We start from the raw sequence: 19,446 nt of genomic DNA, 5'->3' as shown, positions 1-19,446 counted from the left end.
ATCTTATCACAAACACATAACAAAAGCAGTCTACTTAACGCACAACAGATGTATACTGGCGCTTCGCGTTTTGTATTTAAATTTTGTGCCGCTGCGCTTGCCGTAGTTGTTTGGAACATGTGGGTGATGATCAAGTGTGCAGTTCTGTGAGTGAGATCAGAAAAAGATCAGAAACACAGAAATAAACTACAAGCCGGCTATTACATACGTAACGGTTGGGTGAGTGAAATATTATTTTAAGAGATTGAAAAATAAATAGGAAAAAAAACGTATTTGTATTTACTTGTTAGCTTATATAATACTTGATCAATAATTTACTCTTTAAAGTGTTTGATCTCAGCACTGGAGCAGTGTGCTACCCTGGTAAAACTGTATTATCAATGTAAGTTATTACCCTGGTAAACTATTAAAGCAGCTGAGCTGTTTGCATGCTTGTGTTGTAGTTGTAGTCGGGCGATCATGTCTGATCAGGCTCCGTCTGTGGCGAGGGCCGCGGTGCTGAAGGAGAGCATCGCTCTGCCGGAGGACATGCCTCACATTAAAGGTTATGACTTCAACCAGGGCGTGGACCACAGAGCCCTGCTGCAGTCCTTCCTCACCACGGGCTTCCAGGCCAGCAGCTTCGGCCAGGCCGTGCAGGAGATCAACAAGATGGTGAGGTTGATGGGTGCTTATGAAAGTGACCCATTTTGTTTTTTAAATATTTGAAAGTCTCTTATGTTCACCAAGACTGCATATAATCAATAATAGCCTAAAGTTAAAACTGTAATATTGTGAAATATTATTGGAACTTAAAATATCTATAGTAATATACTTTAAAATGCAATTTATTCCTGTGATGCAGGAATATCACGATATTATAATTATTATCGATATTGACAGTATTGAGATATTTTGTGGAAACAGTGATATGCTACTGTTTGAAATTTTGGTAAAGTGTACATAAGAGATTAACACTTTTATTCAGCAAAGGTGCAATAAATTGATTAAAAAGGAAGTAAAGATATTTATAATGTAACAAAAGATTCTATTTTAAAAAGTGCTGTTCCTTTGAACTTATGTTCATTGAAGAATCCTGAAAGAACTATTTGTTTCCACAAAAATACGAACTGTTTTCAATATTGATAATAATAAGAGCATTAATAATTGAGTGTAATAAATGAGCAGCATATCAGAATGATTTCTGAATGATCATATGACACTGAAGACTGGAAACTTGCTTGGCCATTACAAATATAAATTAAATTTGTTTAATATAATTTTAATATACATTAGCATACTGCAGTTAAAAGTTGTTTTAAATTGTAATAATATTTCAATTACTGTGTTTTCTATTAATGCAGCCTTGGTGAGCAGAAGAACATGGTTTGTTATTTTGTCTTATGAAGCGACATTCAGATATTTTTAACTCCTGCCTGAGTGTTCATATACTTTTAGGGGCCCACTGTAATATTCATATTTGAAGATACATCAAATACTGATCTGACAAATTGTATTTGTTTTATGTTAGGAAAGGAGTACTGTGTAATTTTGTATATGTGACCCTGGAGCACAAAACCAGTCTTAAGTCTCTGGGGTATATTTTTAGCAATAGCCAAAAAAACATGGTATGGGTCAAAATTATAGATTTTTCTTTTATGCCAAAAATCATAAGGTTATTAAGTAAAGACCATGTTCCATGAGGATATTTTGTAAATTCCCTACCGTAAATATATCAAAACTTAATATTTGATTAGTAATATGCATTGCTAAGAATTCATTTGGACAACTTTTCTCAGTGTTTTTTTCAGTATTTAGATTTTTTTGCTCCCTAGTTGTATCTCGGCCAAATATTGTCCGATCCTAACAAACCATACATCAATAGAAAGCTTATTTATTCAGCTTTCAGATTATGTAAGACTGGTTTTGTGGTCCAGGGTCATATGTATACAACAATTCAGCACAACCTTAGCAATCAATTCTCAGTTATTTCAGAATCGCAGTCTTGTAGTTCTTAAAATCATCCACTAAATGTCATGACTACAAGTGTTCCAGCTCCAACATTGATTGTTTGTCATGTCTGGTGTATGTGTGTGTGTGTGTTTGAGTAGATAGAGAGGAGACTGGAGCCGATGCAGGAGAAGCATGAGAGCTGTGATTCCCATTCGTCTGCTTCAGGATGCACCATTTTCTTGGGCTACACATCCAACCTGATCAGCTCCGGTGTGCGAGAGAGTATTCGCTACCTGGCACAGCACAGAATGGTACGGCCACACTGTGACTCTGAATAAACACTGTGATCTATATCAGCTAATAACATCTGTCTAGGTCAGCCACCATCTATTCAGTTCTTCTAAAGTGCTATTAATGTTGAATGTGGTGTTCATGTTTTTGTAGGTAGATGTGATAGTGACCACAGCAGGAGGGATCGAGGAAGACCTTATCAAATGTTTAGCACCCACTTACCTCGGCGAGTTCAGTCTAAAAGGCAAAGAGCTACGACAGCAAGGCATTAATAGGTAAGAAAACGGTTCCTCGTTAGATCATTATGATTTTTATATGTAATTATTAATGCATGTAATTATATTTTGTGTCATAGAATCGGTAATCTCCTGGTACCAAATGAGAATTACTGTAAGTTTGAAGACTGGCTGATGCCTATCCTTGACCAGATGGTGCTAGAACAAAAAACTGAGGTGAGAATTAATATTTTCTATTTTAAAATTGTCCAGAATTGTGAGGTGTTTTTATTTATTTATTTTATTTCATGTGTAAATTAAATTGTTATTAAATTAAAATAAATATTAAATTACATTATATTATTAGATTAGGGTGTTTAAATATTTGTTGCTGGAACAAAAAAAGATGTGAGAAGTTTAGTTTAGTTTAGTTTTATTAAAAATGCCAACGTTATTATTATTTTTTAAAAATCTTATTTAATTTAATTTGTGTTGTTAATATTTGTAATGTTTTGGTATTTCATTTGTACTATGATTCCATGAGTGCAATGCATTTCAGTTTATTAAAAGAATATATTTAATGTTGCCCAGCATTTGACTTTTAAATTGAAGTTTTGTTTCGTGAGACTGTGCAATATTGCAGCAAATGTCTTTTCATCAGGGCACACACTGGACACCATCCAAAATGATCCACAGACTAGGCAAAGAAATCAATAACCCAGACTCTGTGTACTACTGGGCTTATAAGGTAACGCTTGAATTAAACACAGCTTAATCACCTTCACCTTGGTCCTTCCTCAAATTCCAGTGTTAATGATTGTATGACTGTGTTTCAGAATGACATCCCAGTGTTTAGTCCCGCCCTCACTGACGGCTCATTGGGTGACATGATCTATTTCCACTCATATAAGACCCCTGGCCTGGTGCTTGACATTGTGGAGGGTGAGTCTATCAAGATATGATAGGAATGCAGATCTGCAGATTGTTTCGTGATTTCATTATGGTCATTTTTGTATACTTCAGATATCCGGAGGTTGAACAGCAAGGCTGTGTTTGCCAAGAGCACCGGGATGATCATTCTCGGAGGAGGACTCGTCAAACATCACATCGCCAACGCTAATTTAATGGTGAACGCATGTACCCAAAAAAAAGCATGTTTGAAAATAAAACACAATGCTTTTCTCATCTGTTTTCATCCTTCTTAGAGGAATGGAGCAGATTTTGCGGTGTTTGTCAACACTGGTCAGGAGTTTGACGGCTCAGATTCAGGCGCCCGGCCAGATGAAGCCATTTCTTGGGGAAAGATCCGCATGGACGCCTCCCCTGTAAAGGTAAGATCCCCATAGGAATAATTTGTTAGCATGCTCTTGTTATTTTATGTTGCCTATTATAAATCTGATGTACATACAGCTAATAGACTTATAGCACATGATGATCTGGTGAACTGTGTCGTTGTGTTTGTGTGCAGGTCTACGCTGATGCTTCTATAGTCTTTCCACTTTTAGTGGCTGAAACTTTTGCACACAACGCCAGCAGGTTGATCAAGGAGGAGAAGAGCGGTTGAAGGTGTTTTTCTCTTTAAAAACCTATTTAAACCTCCTCACGGTCTTCCTGTTTGCTTGTTTTTCAGTGCAGGTGGTTTCGAAGCTCTATTTAACCGCATAAATCATGTTTAATTATCCATTTAAACAAACGAACATCTTAAGTTTATTATGGGCTTTGTGTACTAATGTCTGGTAAAATATGTTTAAAAACAACTTTACAAGGTTATCTTTAAAGTTGGAATCTGTTATTATTAACATAATTATTATTATTATTTTTTTAACCCGACATTGTTTTTTTTTTACTAGCTTTTATGTTTAATTTTGTACCTCTTAGAGATGGTAAAATGTGTATTTTATTGTATTGCATCCCTCACTGTTATGCACAACATCTTGTGTGCTGTTTGTGGATTTTATTTTGTCTTTTTTTATGCTCTCTCTAATAATTTAATTGTATGTGTGTGTATATATATATATATATATATATATATATATATATATATATATATCACACATACATTTAATTTTAATTAAAATGTGCTGTTTGTGGAGTACAATCTGGATGTAAATACTCCTTTAATTTTCAGAAAAAAAAAAAAAAAACAATTATGGAGAGTGTTCAATCAATAACTTACATTAGTTTATTATCATATAGCTGTTAAAATGCATGGACATTAATTAATGTTAAATAATTTAAAATCCAGTGTATGGTTTTCATCTTTTCAAAACAAGGTGCATTTTTATTGCTCTGTCACTTTAAGGCCAGCAGAGAGCAGCTGTGTTTCACTACCTGTAATCCACTACTGTACATTTGTTATTCACAAGAGACTCTGATTGAGTTTGTTTGGCCTGGGCTGAATAAATGGTTTAATTGCAGTGAGAAACTGTAGAGATGTATACTGTATTCAGCAGTTGTGATGTGAACGGCATGCGCTGTTATAACGCTTGCCCAGCTTTAGTAAATGTACAAATCAAGCGTTTTGACCAAATTGATCTACTGAATGTGTTGGTTTTGTTAGCCTAGTTTCAAACTTCCTTTTGCACATTTGAACTCACTGCAAGTAATCTGTCTTGAACTAAATAGTGCACATTTGAATTTGCATGCAAGGCATTACATTGCTTTCTTTTCTTTTTATATTTAAAACAGGTTGCATACAGATACATGGGCATACTTAAGTAGATGCCACATGAAACAAACTTATTTTAATATGTATAGGCTATTGACATTTAAAAAATTTTTTTCACATTAATGCATATTTAGTAGATTCTTTAATACGAAGTGACAAATTGCAAGACAGCATTAAATATATCCAGCATATATTTCCTTCGTTCCCGTTTGTTTCAGTACACTAGCCAGGACACTGAGTTTGAGCTGATCTTATCCAGCAGCACATTAGGCTACATTCCAATAAAACGTTCCCCCATGTTATGGATTTCCATTTTTCCCCATTATTGTCCCATTTGGAAATGCTCTCCTGCTCTTAAGTGTTTGCTTTACTGGCATGAATGTTTATTAAAGTCGTGCGGAGGATGAGTTGTGCGTTGCACTGGAGACATGGCTTTTTCCTAACCCTATACAATTTATTGTGTGTGTGGAAGGATTTATCAAGAGGAAATTTACACTGTGAGGCTGTGAATGGAAAAGTATGAGCACCAGCTGTCTTACGTGAAGACCTTGTTTGTATTCTTTCTTAAAGGAAAAGCCTTTAAAAATCCCCTTTAAACTAATGCTGATTTAACAAGATATATATATCCTGAGACTGAGAATTCATGAAAGCGAATACTGAAAATAAAAATAATATAATATGAAAAATAACTTAAATAATTCAGCAATATTTCTGATATTAAAAGTAAATGTAAAAACTGTAAAAAATATTCTTTACCACTTCTACTTCTATACAATGGGATATTGAATAATGCATAATAGAATGCGTTATTGAAATCAATATTTTTGACATTTGACGAGTTAAATCTCTCTCTCTCTCTCTATATATATATATGTGTGTATGTATATATAAATCCTTATGGATCACTACTAAAGGAATATTTCATAATGCATAATATAATGCTTAAAAACTTTATTTTTAACATTTTTTTAAAAGGCTAAATATTTTGAAATATAAAATGCTTAAATACAAACAAGTTATATTTAGATAATATAATGTAATACTTAAGTTATATACAATAATTTACACACAAATGTGTGTGTGTGTATATATATATATATATATATATATATAAAATTTATATCAATATTTGTTCTGAATAATAAATTTTTAGTTCGGAAAAAAAATTACCTTTCATTTTTATATATATAGGTTAATTTTTTGATTTAATCCTAACTGAATATGTATCATTTAGAACAAACATGGATTTATTTCTTCTTCCACACAATCAATGTCCCAGCTCTGCACCTCCAGCTGATGACCTCTGACCTCTGACCTCTGGATGTGCAGATAGAGACTGGAGGAGGAAGCGGCGCAGGGGTATCATCTGCGGGAGGCTCAATGTGCGGAGTCTGGTGTTCAGCCGGCTCTCTCTCTGATCTATTTACCTGTTTGGTTCCCATGGTGATCCGCCCCCCACTGCTTCACGGCTGTCGTAAACTTGCAGAGGTGTGAGAGCTCGTGTGCGTGAACTCTCTCGTGTGAGGTGCCACTGCTGAAAGAGTCCGCGAGGGAACTTTAGGAATCAACTTGAGAAATAACGAGAGCAGTTCGAAACAGGAAGTGCGATGATGTCAGTTCGAGCTCTGACGCAGCCGTCTGCTCGCGTTGACGGACGGGGTTCTTCTTTGCCATGGAGACAGCTTTAGTGTGAGAAAACATCCGGGGCTCTTGTGCTGTACATGAGCAAGCAGCGTTGTCCACACCTGGACCGTCCACGCGCGCGCGTCAGTGAGAGCAGCCCTCGTTCAGCTACAGCTCATCATTAAACTGCACCTTGTGGAAAATGTTATGATACGTAATAGAATGCATAACGGAAACATGATCGTTTTGATCATTCACCCGATTAAACATTTAAAATATTGTTAAATATAATATTTTAAAATACAACTGTCTTTTATATATATATATATATATATATATTTTTTTTTTTTTTTTTTTTTAAACAATATTATATTGAATACATTGCTAAACAAAATTAAACATTTTTTTATATAAACCATTGAAATTCATAACATCACAATTTTTTATATTTTAACATGCACACACACTCATTTTAAAGTATTCTATAAAAAAAGAGTTCATTTGCAAAACAAGAAGAGTTCATTTGCAAAACAATAACTCAGTTTTTAACAGTTCTCGGAAATCATGTTTTTTTCATTGTGCATTTCAATTAATCTCAATCAAACTGCAGTTGGGTTATTTTGACCAGGTTAAAAAAAAATTATAAATAAACCCAGTTAACTAAAAAAAAAACCCATGATAACATTATAAAAAAACATGATTTTTATTTTTTTTAATATAAATATATCTGTTATGTTTTTTCATATAAACTCTTCAAATAAATATAAATATAATAATTTATATTTCATATAAACTTCTTCTTGTGTTCCTGTAGCTCCATTGGTAGAGCATTGCGTTATTAAGCGCAAGATTGGGGGTTCGATTCTCAGGGAACACATGATAGGTAAAACTTGATAGCCTGAATGCACTGTAAGTCGCTTTGGATAAAAGCGTCTGCTAAATGCATACATTTTTTATTTAATTTAATTTTCAAATGTTTAGGAGTGAATGTGTTTATCAAATTATAAAAGTATAAATATGTTTACATTAATAATATAATTTTAGTATTATTTAGATGTAAAATATATTTGTAATTCCTATTTATTGTTAGGTTATTAATTAGGCTACATAATTTAAAGAAAATGCAAAAATAAATATAAAAATATATTTTTTCAAAAATGAAAGCAAATTTATTTATAATTTATTTTTTATTGATATATATATATATGTGTGTGTGTGTGTGTATGTATATTTGTATTTTTTTTATTTTAAACAGTATTATTTTAAATATATAGTTAAATCAATTTAATTAATTAGTATTTATAAATACACGCACGTTAAGTATAGAAGAAGTTTAATATGAGTTATTATTAATAATGTATTAATTACTATTATCGCTGTATTAATAAATAACTCAAGACGTGTGTATCTGCTCGCGCTCTGTAAGGTTTATTCTTGAACTCGACTCGTTTGGTCTCTTGTGGTTTGGCGATCAAACATTGAAATGTCTGTATTTGTATGTATTGTATGCGTATGTATTTGTTTCCATGGTCACTTGCTGTATTTTCCAAATGTTTGGCCCACGATGGCAGCTGAAAAAAAAAAAAAACCTGTTGACACATTTGAATGTTTACCGTTTGGGGAATTTGACAGAGAATTGAACGAAGATACACATGATGAACAGACGAAGAGGACATGAGGTGAGAGGTTTCTGAAAAAAACACTTACGACATTCTTTTCTAAGTATAGACTGCAAAAGAAACTCGACTATCTGCAATGCAAATAGCAAACGCTAGTTTCACAGACAGACGTCTGCTTAAGCCCTCTGAAGTGAGAAATGGGTTTAGCTTCTCTGTTAAGGATCTTTGTGACGCATACAAGACTTTTGGAACAATATTCATGTCAGCAGTATGTGAAAATGACGCCTCTGTAAGCAGCTCGCTAGATCTGGAGCAGAGCCACAATTATCATAAGAAATATTAATATACATCCATAAAGAGTAGCTGGGGATATGCTGGATAATGGGCTCATTAGCTTTGTGTGTCAGAGCAGTATTTATTATTCTGCTTGCTACTGCCAAGTTATTTGGCTGATGTATTTATTCAAGCTTCAAGATGACTCATAGTACACTTTATGCAAGGATATGAAGCAACAATGGTAACGGCCCATTACCCCTCAAAATCCTGGTGTAAAACAAGACTATATATATGTGTGTCTGTGTGTAAACTTTATTTCTCCGTTATTATTATTATTTCTTATTTCTAGGTTATTTTAGTAAAAAAATACACCTAATACACGACACATATAGGCTAACACAATAAACACACATATCATTTTAATAAATAGAAAATGATTAATATATACCAGATAAAATATAAAAAATATATTTATATGAAATAAATCTATTTTAATACTTATATTAATATTTTAAAATGCCAACTTTATTACCATTTATTATTTAAAATGCTACCAAACAACAACAACAACAAAAAAAAAACTAATGGAAACGTACAGGTAAGACTGATGTTTGAAAATAATTTTATTTGAAGCATTAAAATTGCCAATACATATTATCAAACAACTGAATGAATTTATGTTGTTTAACATTATTTAACTACTATTATATCTGGGGAAAATGTGAAGATTATATCATTTTTGTCACTTACATTTTGATACCTGTGACTTACAGTGTGGAGCAGCAGCGTGATCAGTCCTCTCTCTGTGTGTCAGTGTGTTTGGAGCAGAAGGCCACAGAGAGAAGACCAGACTCCTGTTCCTGCTGAACTGAGCCAGCTACAGCCATCCACTGATTATCAGCACAGCAGGCACAGGAGACCAGCCCACTGACAGACACGGACACACAGACAAACCAGGCGTCGATCAAACCAGTCAAACATTCACTGTCAATTCAGCTATTTTATAACACACACACAAATATATTGCATAAAGACAATTTTTTTTGCATTAATTATTATAAGCAGAAAACAAACAACAAAACCATTTTAGCACCAATATTAAAACTATTAATCTATAAAATAAATAAATCTATTTATCTATATTTATAAATCTATCTATCCATCCATCCATCCATGATATCAAGGCCACTCTTTGTTTAAATAGTAGTTTCAGCCTATTATTCCTCATGAGTAAAAAGCGATGTGAATCTATCAGAACTTTCTGTAATGGTTCGGTGATGTTTGGTTTTGTCTTAAGGCAGGCAGTGAAGGCATTGTTAAAATCACGCTTGAATTTTAGTTGTAAATGGGTGAACCCGTGCTTTAGGCATCTTTTGGCTTTCCCGTAAAGATACACCCGCCTGGTTTGGAGGAAATATGGTAAAAGATGACTCACTGGACCATTCAGCCCCCCCCGGTTGTTTTGTGTTTAATGCATCGTTTGGGTCTTGGATACAAACAGTTTCTGAATGGCTGCCGTGCCATAAATTCCGCCTTTGTGTGAAGAGGTTTTGTTGAAGCTGGACTGCCGGAGTGGTCACTTCGCAACTGTCCTAAACATCCCTGTTGGTGAACTTCGACATCAATGAAGAATACAGATGTCTACAACAGGGTTTCTCAACTCTTACCCTCTAGCTTGATAAGACTCACCTGCCAGTCACTTTCTAGTGATCCTGAAGACCTCATTCAGCTTGTTCAGGTGTGTTTAAAGCTCATTTCTGGAGGAAAGTGGACGTCCAGGGCCAGAGCTGAGAACCCCTGGTCTACAAGATTATCGACTGATTTAAAATAGACCCAAATAAATTACAGAATTATAATTGAGAAAAAGCACCAACATTAAATTATGCAATTTATAAATAAATAAATAAATAAAGCAAAAAATGTATTTTTAATTAATCTTTAATGAATAAATAAATGGTTCACAGGTCCAAATGCTATGCTAGTAAAAGTACAACTTTTCAACTTTCTCACCAGCTACTTTTACAACATTTTGGCTAACATTCTCTTAAAATTATGAACAAATGTTCTTCCAGTAACTAATAAAATGTTAATATAATGTTTATTTAGAGTTTCCTGGTCATTTACAGTGTTTTCAAAACACGTCTATACATCTTTCATGTAATGGTTAATTTTTGTTAAACATTTTAGTGGGATGCTCATCTATGTTTTGTTTCAGAATGTTCAGAGAACATTCAAACTCAACATTCCCATAAGGTTTGCAAAATTCCAAAATGGAATGTTATTATAACTTATTCTTTTTTTAATATCCTCAGAACAGTCAGAAAGCATGTTTTCATTAATGGGAACGTCAGCAAGACACTCTTGGGTCATATTTTTGTTAGCTGGGTTAGAGGAAGTTAGTGGCGGTAGGTGGTTCGCCTCCTGAAAAAAATCCACCATGTTTGATAAGAATTTGTTCCAGTACCAACAAAAGATGTTTATCCAAGTATTTTTATTTCCAGGCTACGACTCATTTGTTGCATATCATGTCAAACACCTGAGATGAAGATTACTTCTGACAAGATAAAAACAGGCCTGTCACAACAGCGCGAGACTGACGACAATAAGAAGAGTGCATCTTTAATGCAGTTTTTCAGGTACATTATATATGCAATGAGAATATCATGTCACAATACTTATTTAGTTTGATGTCACAATTGGCTTTAACGTCCCTTTTGCTGATTTTGGTCTAAGGATGGCAGAACTTAACCACTGTGAACAAAGAAGTTCAATGCAGTGTTCACAAGTGGGTTAAGTCCTGACACCACACAACCAGCAAAGAAATGAGCGTCAATTGGGACTTCTGTCACCACTAACAAATGTGCGAGACGGTCTGCATTCCTTCAGGTTTAGGGTCTCATGTGTTCAGGTGTGTGTTCGCAGTGCATATATCTGGCGTGTGTGCAGTCTCCGAGTCGAGTCCCTCACACGAGCCATTGGAAATCCCTGGCAATGTGATTCAGTCATTAGGCTTAAAAAATCACTCTACCAGGAATTCCCCTGGCCGGCAGAAGAGGAGGGTCTGAGCTTATGTCATTCTGTCTGAGGTGGGGTCTTACATTTCTATATCTGTCCTAACATATCGTACAGAAGGGCTCTGTGAGAACAGCAGACAGATAGCAAACAGACAGGACAAAAAGGGGGGTGGGGGGATTTCAGACAAAAATCAAAACGTTCTTTTTTTCTGTGAAACATGAAAGGAGATGTTTAGGAGAATGTCAGCACTGCTCTTTTCCATACAGTGCGCACATACAGGATGCTGAATTCTTAACTCCAGAATGTTAGCCAGCTATAAAAACACATCAGCTGGATGCAAGCTAAACCAAAGTGACAACATTTCTGCAAAATTATCCAACTTTTTGCACATTTTGCGGCACGTTCAAAGTGAAATATCCAGTGAATGGCACTAAAAGCTTCTTAAGATTATCAGAAACAGGTGAATGTGAATCTGGCAATGTTTTATTGTGATAGTTGTTGCGGGTATCGCAACAGTTTGGAAATAAAATGTTCAGAGAGTGGCTCTAAAAGGTTGCGTTTCTTAATGAACTAAATCCTGCTCTGAACATACCCTGAAATGTTAACAAACGTGAGTTAAAAATGCAGTTGCTCAAGCAACCATGCAGTTTTTGCTGGCTTCTACAAGTTTTTCAACTGCTTATCGAGTTAATTACTTGTGTATCACCGGACCGAGCACAGCACACATCACTGTATTAGGTGAGCTCCCAAGCAAAGTTACTTTAGAAAATCAATACTTTATGGAGCTGGTTATGTGATGCAAATGTCAAAATTGACAAATCATGCACTATGGTAAAAGTGGACTGAGGTCATAACACAGCATTGTGGAAAGAAATGTGTGAAAGTAAGTCCTTATTAATCAATATTCAACCTGTAATCAATTTCAGCACTAAACTGCAGTTGAATAGCATGTATTTTGGAGTTTTGCAAAAATGTTGCTATAGGAATGTGTTCACAATGGGCCTATGTTGACTTTAATGGTGCTTTTTGGAGCATAACAGGCAGCATGAACATCTTATTTTGGGTTCCACTGAAGAAAGAAACATATAGCACTTGTCTGTTTAACATGCAAAGTGTGTGTGTGTGTGTCTTCCAAGGCCACCTCATGTTTTGTCATGTAGTCCGTGGTCACTGCAGCTGGCCCCTCCTTCTGCTAGCGTCTGAGTGACTGGGCTTCCTGTAGACTTATAAAAATAGCTTTTCAATGACAGTTGGAAATTAAGTCAGAAAGACGTGCAGTCCCTGCCGAGTGACCATAAAAAAAAAAAGAAACAAACATTACGTATGTTACTATTACCTCTATTACTGTTCAAAAGCCTGTGTCTCATCTGGAGTAAAATGAAAAGAGTGACAAAAAACAGAACCTGTGAAGGATCTAGTGAATCTTGCAAGTCCCAGAGGACCAGACTTGTTTCACAGTTGGAAGAGTTTGGACCTGTAAAATCATGGCATTAAGTTCATTGATTATACAAATATTGGCACAATTTGAGACATTCCTGAGATCTGATCTAGAAGAGACACATCTTTGGGAACTACAGTCTTTTTTAAGAGAATCGCTCTCCATTTGCTCTTTATTTCACCTCTATTACGACAATCTTTCCTACAGCTACTCATCAGTTTGGAGTTTTTAAAGCAGAAACATATTTTCCAGTTGTAACATGTCACTTCGCATTCTCGTCAAACTGTTTTCCCCTCTAAACATTTATGAAGGAACATTTACAGCATCGTAACCAGTCGACAGAATCGTTCCAGTTCCTCACAGCGTCTCGAAATTGTGAATACAAATGACAGCACTGAAAAAAAAGGACATGAATATGTCCAGACGCAGGGGAACTCCTAGCTTACGTAAACCAGGAGCATTATGTTTATTGCTTTACATAAAATATCCCGGATGCTGCTGCGAGTAAACCTGCCTGCTCTAAACCAAGACCTCCATTACTTATAGAGCACTGAATATTTGTGGTGCTGTATTTGTTTCAGGTTTTTTTCCCTGTGCACGATGAGACTTTTCAGTTGAGTGTTACAGAGAGACAGTCATTTAGATGCTGATCAGAGGATGTGGCCTGTCAGTCTAACATGCACAGGCCCCACAAAACAGTAGCTGCAGTTAAAAATGCCTGAATTTCATTTGATAACAAGATATCAAAGCAAGTGCATGTAACCTGCATTTTAAGGATATTTTCTCTTTGCTATCTTTTGCTCAATGTTGTCAACAAATTCACACAGGTTTACTATAAGAGTAACTTCAGGTGTAGTCCATCACATTAACTATGGCCTTATTTAATATTTCACAACCACAAAATGATTACTTTATCAATAATAAAAAAAATCTGTTGTTTTATCATGTAAACTCTTCTTTTATTTTTGTGAAATGCTTTGACTGGAAAGTGTCCCTGTTTTAATAAATGACACTTGGTTTGATGTGTAATGGAAAGACATTTTTGATCTCACGTCTACATCCAAGTCAGGATTGAACTCAAATGTCTAGTTACCGAAAGCTGCAAAAGAGTTTAAAGCATGATATTTTCCCCTTAGAAAAATCATTATGCGTTTTCCACACACAAAAAACGCGCCTGAAACGATGCATTAAGACCGAATATTGCTTTTGAAGGGCATCTGGACCATCTGAAGCGCTGTGATGTGTTTTCCCGATTTTCAAATGCTTGAAATCATCCACCCAATCTAGACTTGATGAAGTGATGCCTCACGAACCAGAAGATTTCTGTCCATTAATATTTTCCATCAGATCTTTCCTTTCAGCTTTTTCACCCCTAAATTGAAGCCACAGTTGTTCTTTTTGCCAGTGATCTCAGTCTTTCCTCTCACTGAAGACAGCGTCTGGTGTGATGCAGCCGATGCGGTTACACCTCACAGAGTAAAGGAGTACAGTTGTCCTCATGATGAGGAGTCATACTTTTCATCCTGCAGTGTTGCAGCTAATTTTAGGGATTGAAGAAATACCCACAATATCCCATTGGCTCTGCTGCTTGCCAGCTCTGTATAGTTGCTATTAAATTAGAGTGTGGTTTTGCCGCGGTGGGTAATCTGATACCGGACATAGGATTGGATGCACAAGTTTAGGCCCACACTGCATCATTATTCATATTCATCAAGCAGATGCAAAATAAAAATAACACAAGAAGCATTTAAAAATAATAATAATAATAAACACAAGTAAAAAAAATGATCAATTTCTCATATTTACGTTTTTATCTTATTGCACATGATCAGATTATCAGATTTAAAAGTGAAATAAAAAAAAATGAAACAGCAGATGACTGAATGACTCAGCGTAAATCCTGCCAGACGGCTTCTATAAGCGAGCGTACAGTACTCCACCCTGCCCGTGGGGATATGTGTCTCATTTATTCATGAGCTTCATTCATTTAACTCAAAACCAAAGTGACTGACACCAAATACAACTTCTGCAGCGGCATTCACTGCAAAGAAAAGATGCTCGTTTTCTTTTAAATAGAGCGTAAATTCGCAGCTCATGGTTCTCGTGCTAATATCCCTGTAACTTTACTCCAGATACTGTTACATCCCATCCTCAGCAGCAGCCATTAACTTCAGCATAGCGGCCATGAAGAAAACACTCAGCAGCAAATGCAGGAATCCATCACACTTGTTCCACTTGCGCCTTATCTCTGCACCAGTCCTGAGGACTCCTGCACTCTCTGAAAAGTGGGACGGGAAGGTTTTCAAGCCCTTTGAACCTGTTTCTCTGTCTCTCTAGTTTCTCTCGCGGTCTCAACTTTTCATTTTTTTGGCTTAATGAGCACATCATGAGGCTTCCTTTTCTGTTACACACTAAACTATATAATGTAACTATTTCATACACTTCATAATACTGTACAACTCACTGTTGTCTCAAACATTTCAGTATTTACAGTATAGTGTGTAATATTACTGTAACTCAATTTTATACGTTTCACAATACTACTGTACATATTTGACAACTTTTTTAAATGTTTACAGTTTACTATATACTAGTTAACTGTAATATACACTATGCTATAAAATACATTTAATACTAATATACCATACTACACACTTTACCATACTTTATTATTGTTACTGAATATATTGCAACACTATTTGATAAACTTCACAACCCTACAATTTACTATATAATAGAGTGCACACTTCACTGTAATATAAAATAAATGCTTCTTTCTTTTTTACTATAGTATACTGTGCTACACACTTTACCACACTGTGCTACTTATTTTATTATACTACACACTTGTATTGTACACTATAGAATATCATACTAAACAGTTTGCTGTACAAAATGCTTCAATTTGTACTATACTAAAGTATATATTGTAACCATATTTCATACACTTCACAGTACTACACAATTTACTACATATTAAAATTTACCATATACCGCAACACGCACTTTGTTATGCACTACATACTAAAACATACTTGTCTACAGTATATAAACTACATAAAATATAATATACAGTATATAATATACTGTACTACACTACAAAATATCATACTAAACGCTTCGATACACTCTACTACACTACTGTATAATGTAACACTATTTTATACATTTCACTAGTACAGTTTACTGTATACTCGAGTACACACTTCACTGTAATATGAACAATATACTATAAAACCCTTGTTTTTTTTACTATAGTATACTGTACTTTATTATACTACCCTACAGAGTTTCATACTGAACCATTTGTTTTACTAAATGCTTCAATATATTATACACTGTTCTAGACTACACAGTTATTTAACTGTGTTATATTACCATTTCACACAACTGAATAAACTATCAGGGTTTCTCATTCTTATTCTGAAAGAGCACAAGATGAATAATCACCTCATGTAGCTTTCGCTCTCTTGTGATCTAGCGCTTCAGCTCGCACTCCCGGCTCGGCCTTTCTGTTTTTGCCACACTTCCTCTGGACGTTGTTTTGGCTGTGCAGCGTCTGGCACGGTCTTTCGGGACTTGAGAACAATGAGAAGAATGTTTGAGCTTTTCTCCACAGCCTCATCCTCGCACTCCTTGTTCTGAGAGCGTTTTTATGACCTCCGCTTCACGCCGCACGGACTCATGTCTGGCTGACAGATGTCGCACAGTTGCTCAGACGGTCCATTCAAAGAAACTATTTACGGATGACATTTCTACTGGACGCTCAAGTGGATCACTTGTCTGGCTGAACTCAAAAAGTCCGCCCGACCATCACCAACTACACCACAAACCTCCAAAGTGCTGGACATTGTTTTTTTTTAGAGAGCAAAATGCCTTGGAGACTTAAAGAGCAATAGTGGAGAAACCACATGCAGATGTTATTCAAAGTTCAGAAGTGCGACACTGGCCTCTTACCTGGGTGATCTGACTGCTTTCTGTCTCTGGATCGCCTCCGTTCAGAGCGTGAGAGGAACCTTATAGCAGTTGTGTCTCAGAGGGAGTGTCCGGCTCCTGTATAGACGCTATGAGTGTTTATATAGGAGCGAGAGAGAGAGAGAGAGAGAGAGGTTCGTCTGGGGGCCAGACAGGCTGAAAGTGAATGAGAGCGGAGTGAGAGAGACCAGTGAAGGGAATTCCTATTTGTATAACGTCAGAAGTTGATCCCTCCCCTACATCAGTGTGGATCACAGGAAGAGGCAGGGACAATTATACAGCAGAAGAGCTCATAAAAAAGAGACACTGTTTCCCTCTACACACACAACAAGAGTCATGTTAAGTAAAATGACTCTTATTATAATATTTTACACCTGTTGGTCATTTTCAGACACTTACATTCATGCTTGTGCTTCATTTAAATATTTGAATTCCATTTACAGCATGTCAATATTAGGTCAGAAGGACACAAAGAGGGTCACACCTGTGCAGTGTTTAACAGGACAAACACTAACCCTCCTCCAGCGCTCAGAGACATGTGTTTACTCTGAGCTCGTTCACACTTTATGACTGTCCTCTCCTGCCTGGCCGAAAAAAGGGTCCGAACAACTGCGCACTGTCTGGACATCACACATTCCTCACACACCAGTCTCAAGCATGCTGCTGTAAGCACTGAGTCGCACACTGACATGATGGATACATTCAGCTTCCATCCAGGTTTTGCCACATATCAAAATATTTTTTGGCTAGAGTTTTTATATGCGTTACTCTGTTGCGTGTTTACAGTCAGCGGTCAGGGTTTCGTAGTGTCAGATAACCCACAGAGGGTTTGATTTTGTCATATACTGAATCAGAAAGTTTGTCCGTTATTACATTTGGCACACAAGCTTGAGAAGGATCATTTTTTCAGTTCTTTATTCTGCATATTGTTGCTCAAGTTACAGCATGGGAATTATTCATTTGATTAATTTGTGACCTCTAATGCAAGGATAAGGGGTAAATCATATAATCTCACATTCAAATTTAAAATTCTATTTCAAAGTTCACAGTTCACAATACAAGGCTGTTGTATATAGACATTCATGAATGCTGTGATAAGGGTTCACGTGTGTCTTATCTAAAAGTCAGCATAGATACTGTGTGTGTGTGAGAGAGAGAGAGTCGCAGACACTGACTCAGGCTTCTATAACTGAACTAGTCTCGGCCCCCTTAAAAATCAAGTTTGGTTGTCATGACAGCGGGGATCTAATTATACAAGCATTCCTCAGAGGAAACACAAGCTCCTCTTCTAGACACAACGCTCTTTTACTCACACATCAACACACAATAAACACAACTTGTGCTATTAGGAAGTGTAGTACAGTACTGTACTCATAGAAAATCATCTAAAACCAAACATTCTAAATACAACAATAAAACTAAATATATAGTAAAGAGTGTATGATAGAATATGCCATTTTTACCTAATAACTCTTATACACAAGTGTATTAGTACCAGTGCTATTTTAGTTTTATTTATATACTAATACAGATTTTATTAATATTTAAATTAGCTTATATTTTATATTTTCAGTTTTGGTAATTTTAGTATGTGCTTTTGTCATTTGTATAAGTTTCTTTTATATTTCTGTTTAGCTTTAATTTATTTTTTATTTCAGTTTTAGTTTTAGGACGGAACTTAAATTTATTTATTTCAGTTAGTTGCCAAGACAAGTTTTTGAAGTTTAAGTTTTCTTTTTATTATTTCTGGTAATATTGTAATTTATTTAAGCTTTATTTTAATTACAAATTAAAAAAAATTTTTTTTATATAGTTTTATTTAACGATAACAACACTGATTAATACTGGTGTACTGGGAAACACACACACACACAACCTTATGTCTCTTTTAACTTGGGCCACTAAGCAACCACCAATGCCCTAGCAGCCACCCAGACACAAGGAAACCCACCCTAGCAACCAAATATGCATTAAAACCACTCACAAAAACTAAACAACGGTGTATAGAAATGCCCTAGCAACCGCAGAACAAAGCAACAACCAGTCAAAACACCTTAGCAACCAATTTATCAATGCCCTAGCAACCACAGAACACAGCAACAGCCAGTCAAAACAATTTAGCAACCAATTTATCAATGCCCTAACAACCACAGAATACAGCAACAACCAGTCAAAACACCTTAGCAACCACATAGCAATGCCCTAGCAGCCACACAACACTGCAACAACCAGTCAAAACACCTTAGCAACCACATAGCAATGCCCTAGCAACCACACAACACTGCAACAACCAGTCAAAACCCCTTAGCAACCACATAGCAATGCCCTAGCAACCGCACAACACCACAACAACCAGTCAAAATACCTTAGCAACCAATTTATCAATGCCCTAGC

At 35.7% G+C, this 19,446-nt stretch overlaps 1 protein-coding gene and 1 long non-coding RNA gene across 2 annotated transcripts; one reads left to right on the top strand and one right to left on the bottom strand.

Moving 5' to 3' along the window:
* Positions 1–81: 81 nt before the first annotated feature.
* Positions 82–4,461, top strand: dhps (deoxyhypusine synthase). The gene is made up of 10 exons (XM_059558847.1): positions 82–221; positions 445–654; positions 2,091–2,243; positions 2,377–2,498; positions 2,579–2,675; positions 3,100–3,186; positions 3,275–3,380; positions 3,462–3,565; positions 3,644–3,769; positions 3,907–4,461. Exons 2-10 carry the CDS (start codon positions 460–462, stop codon positions 4,000–4,002), a joined length of 1,086 nt encoding a protein of 361 aa, XP_059414830.1. The 5' UTR covers positions 82–221; positions 445–459; the 3' UTR covers positions 4,003–4,461.
* A 6,635-nt stretch (positions 4,462–11,096) lies between these two features.
* LOC132149527 (uncharacterized) lies at positions 11,097–17,209 on the bottom strand. The gene is made up of 2 exons (XR_009435032.1): positions 17,035–17,209; positions 11,097–12,855 (listed from the first exon to the last, which is right to left on the bottom strand). It is a non-coding gene; the product is annotated as an uncharacterized LOC132149527 (long non-coding RNA).
* Between the last annotated feature and the right edge of the window lie 2,237 nt (positions 17,210–19,446).

Source organism: Carassius carassius, chromosome 9, assembly GCF_963082965.1.
Source record: "Carassius carassius chromosome 9, fCarCar2.1, whole genome shotgun sequence".
In the NCBI taxonomy this organism is placed as follows: domain Eukaryota; kingdom Metazoa; phylum Chordata; class Actinopteri; order Cypriniformes; family Cyprinidae; genus Carassius; species Carassius carassius.
The sequence above is the reverse complement of the archived record's forward strand: the minus strand, read 5'-3'. Positions and strand labels throughout refer to the sequence as shown.

Excerpts from the sequence above, each read along its gene's own strand:
- dhps (XM_059558847.1), top strand. The coding sequence starts at position 460 with ATGTCTGATCAGGCTCCGTCTGTGGCGAGGGCCGCGGTGCTGAAGGAG. Across the intron at positions 2,676-3,099 it reads TGCTAGAACAAAAAACTGAG|GGCACACACTGGACACCATC; the intron begins GTGAGAATTAAT and ends TCTTTTCATCAG. Across the intron at positions 3,381-3,461 it reads GGTGCTTGACATTGTGGAGG|ATATCCGGAGGTTGAACAGC; the intron begins GTGAGTCTATCA and ends TGTATACTTCAG.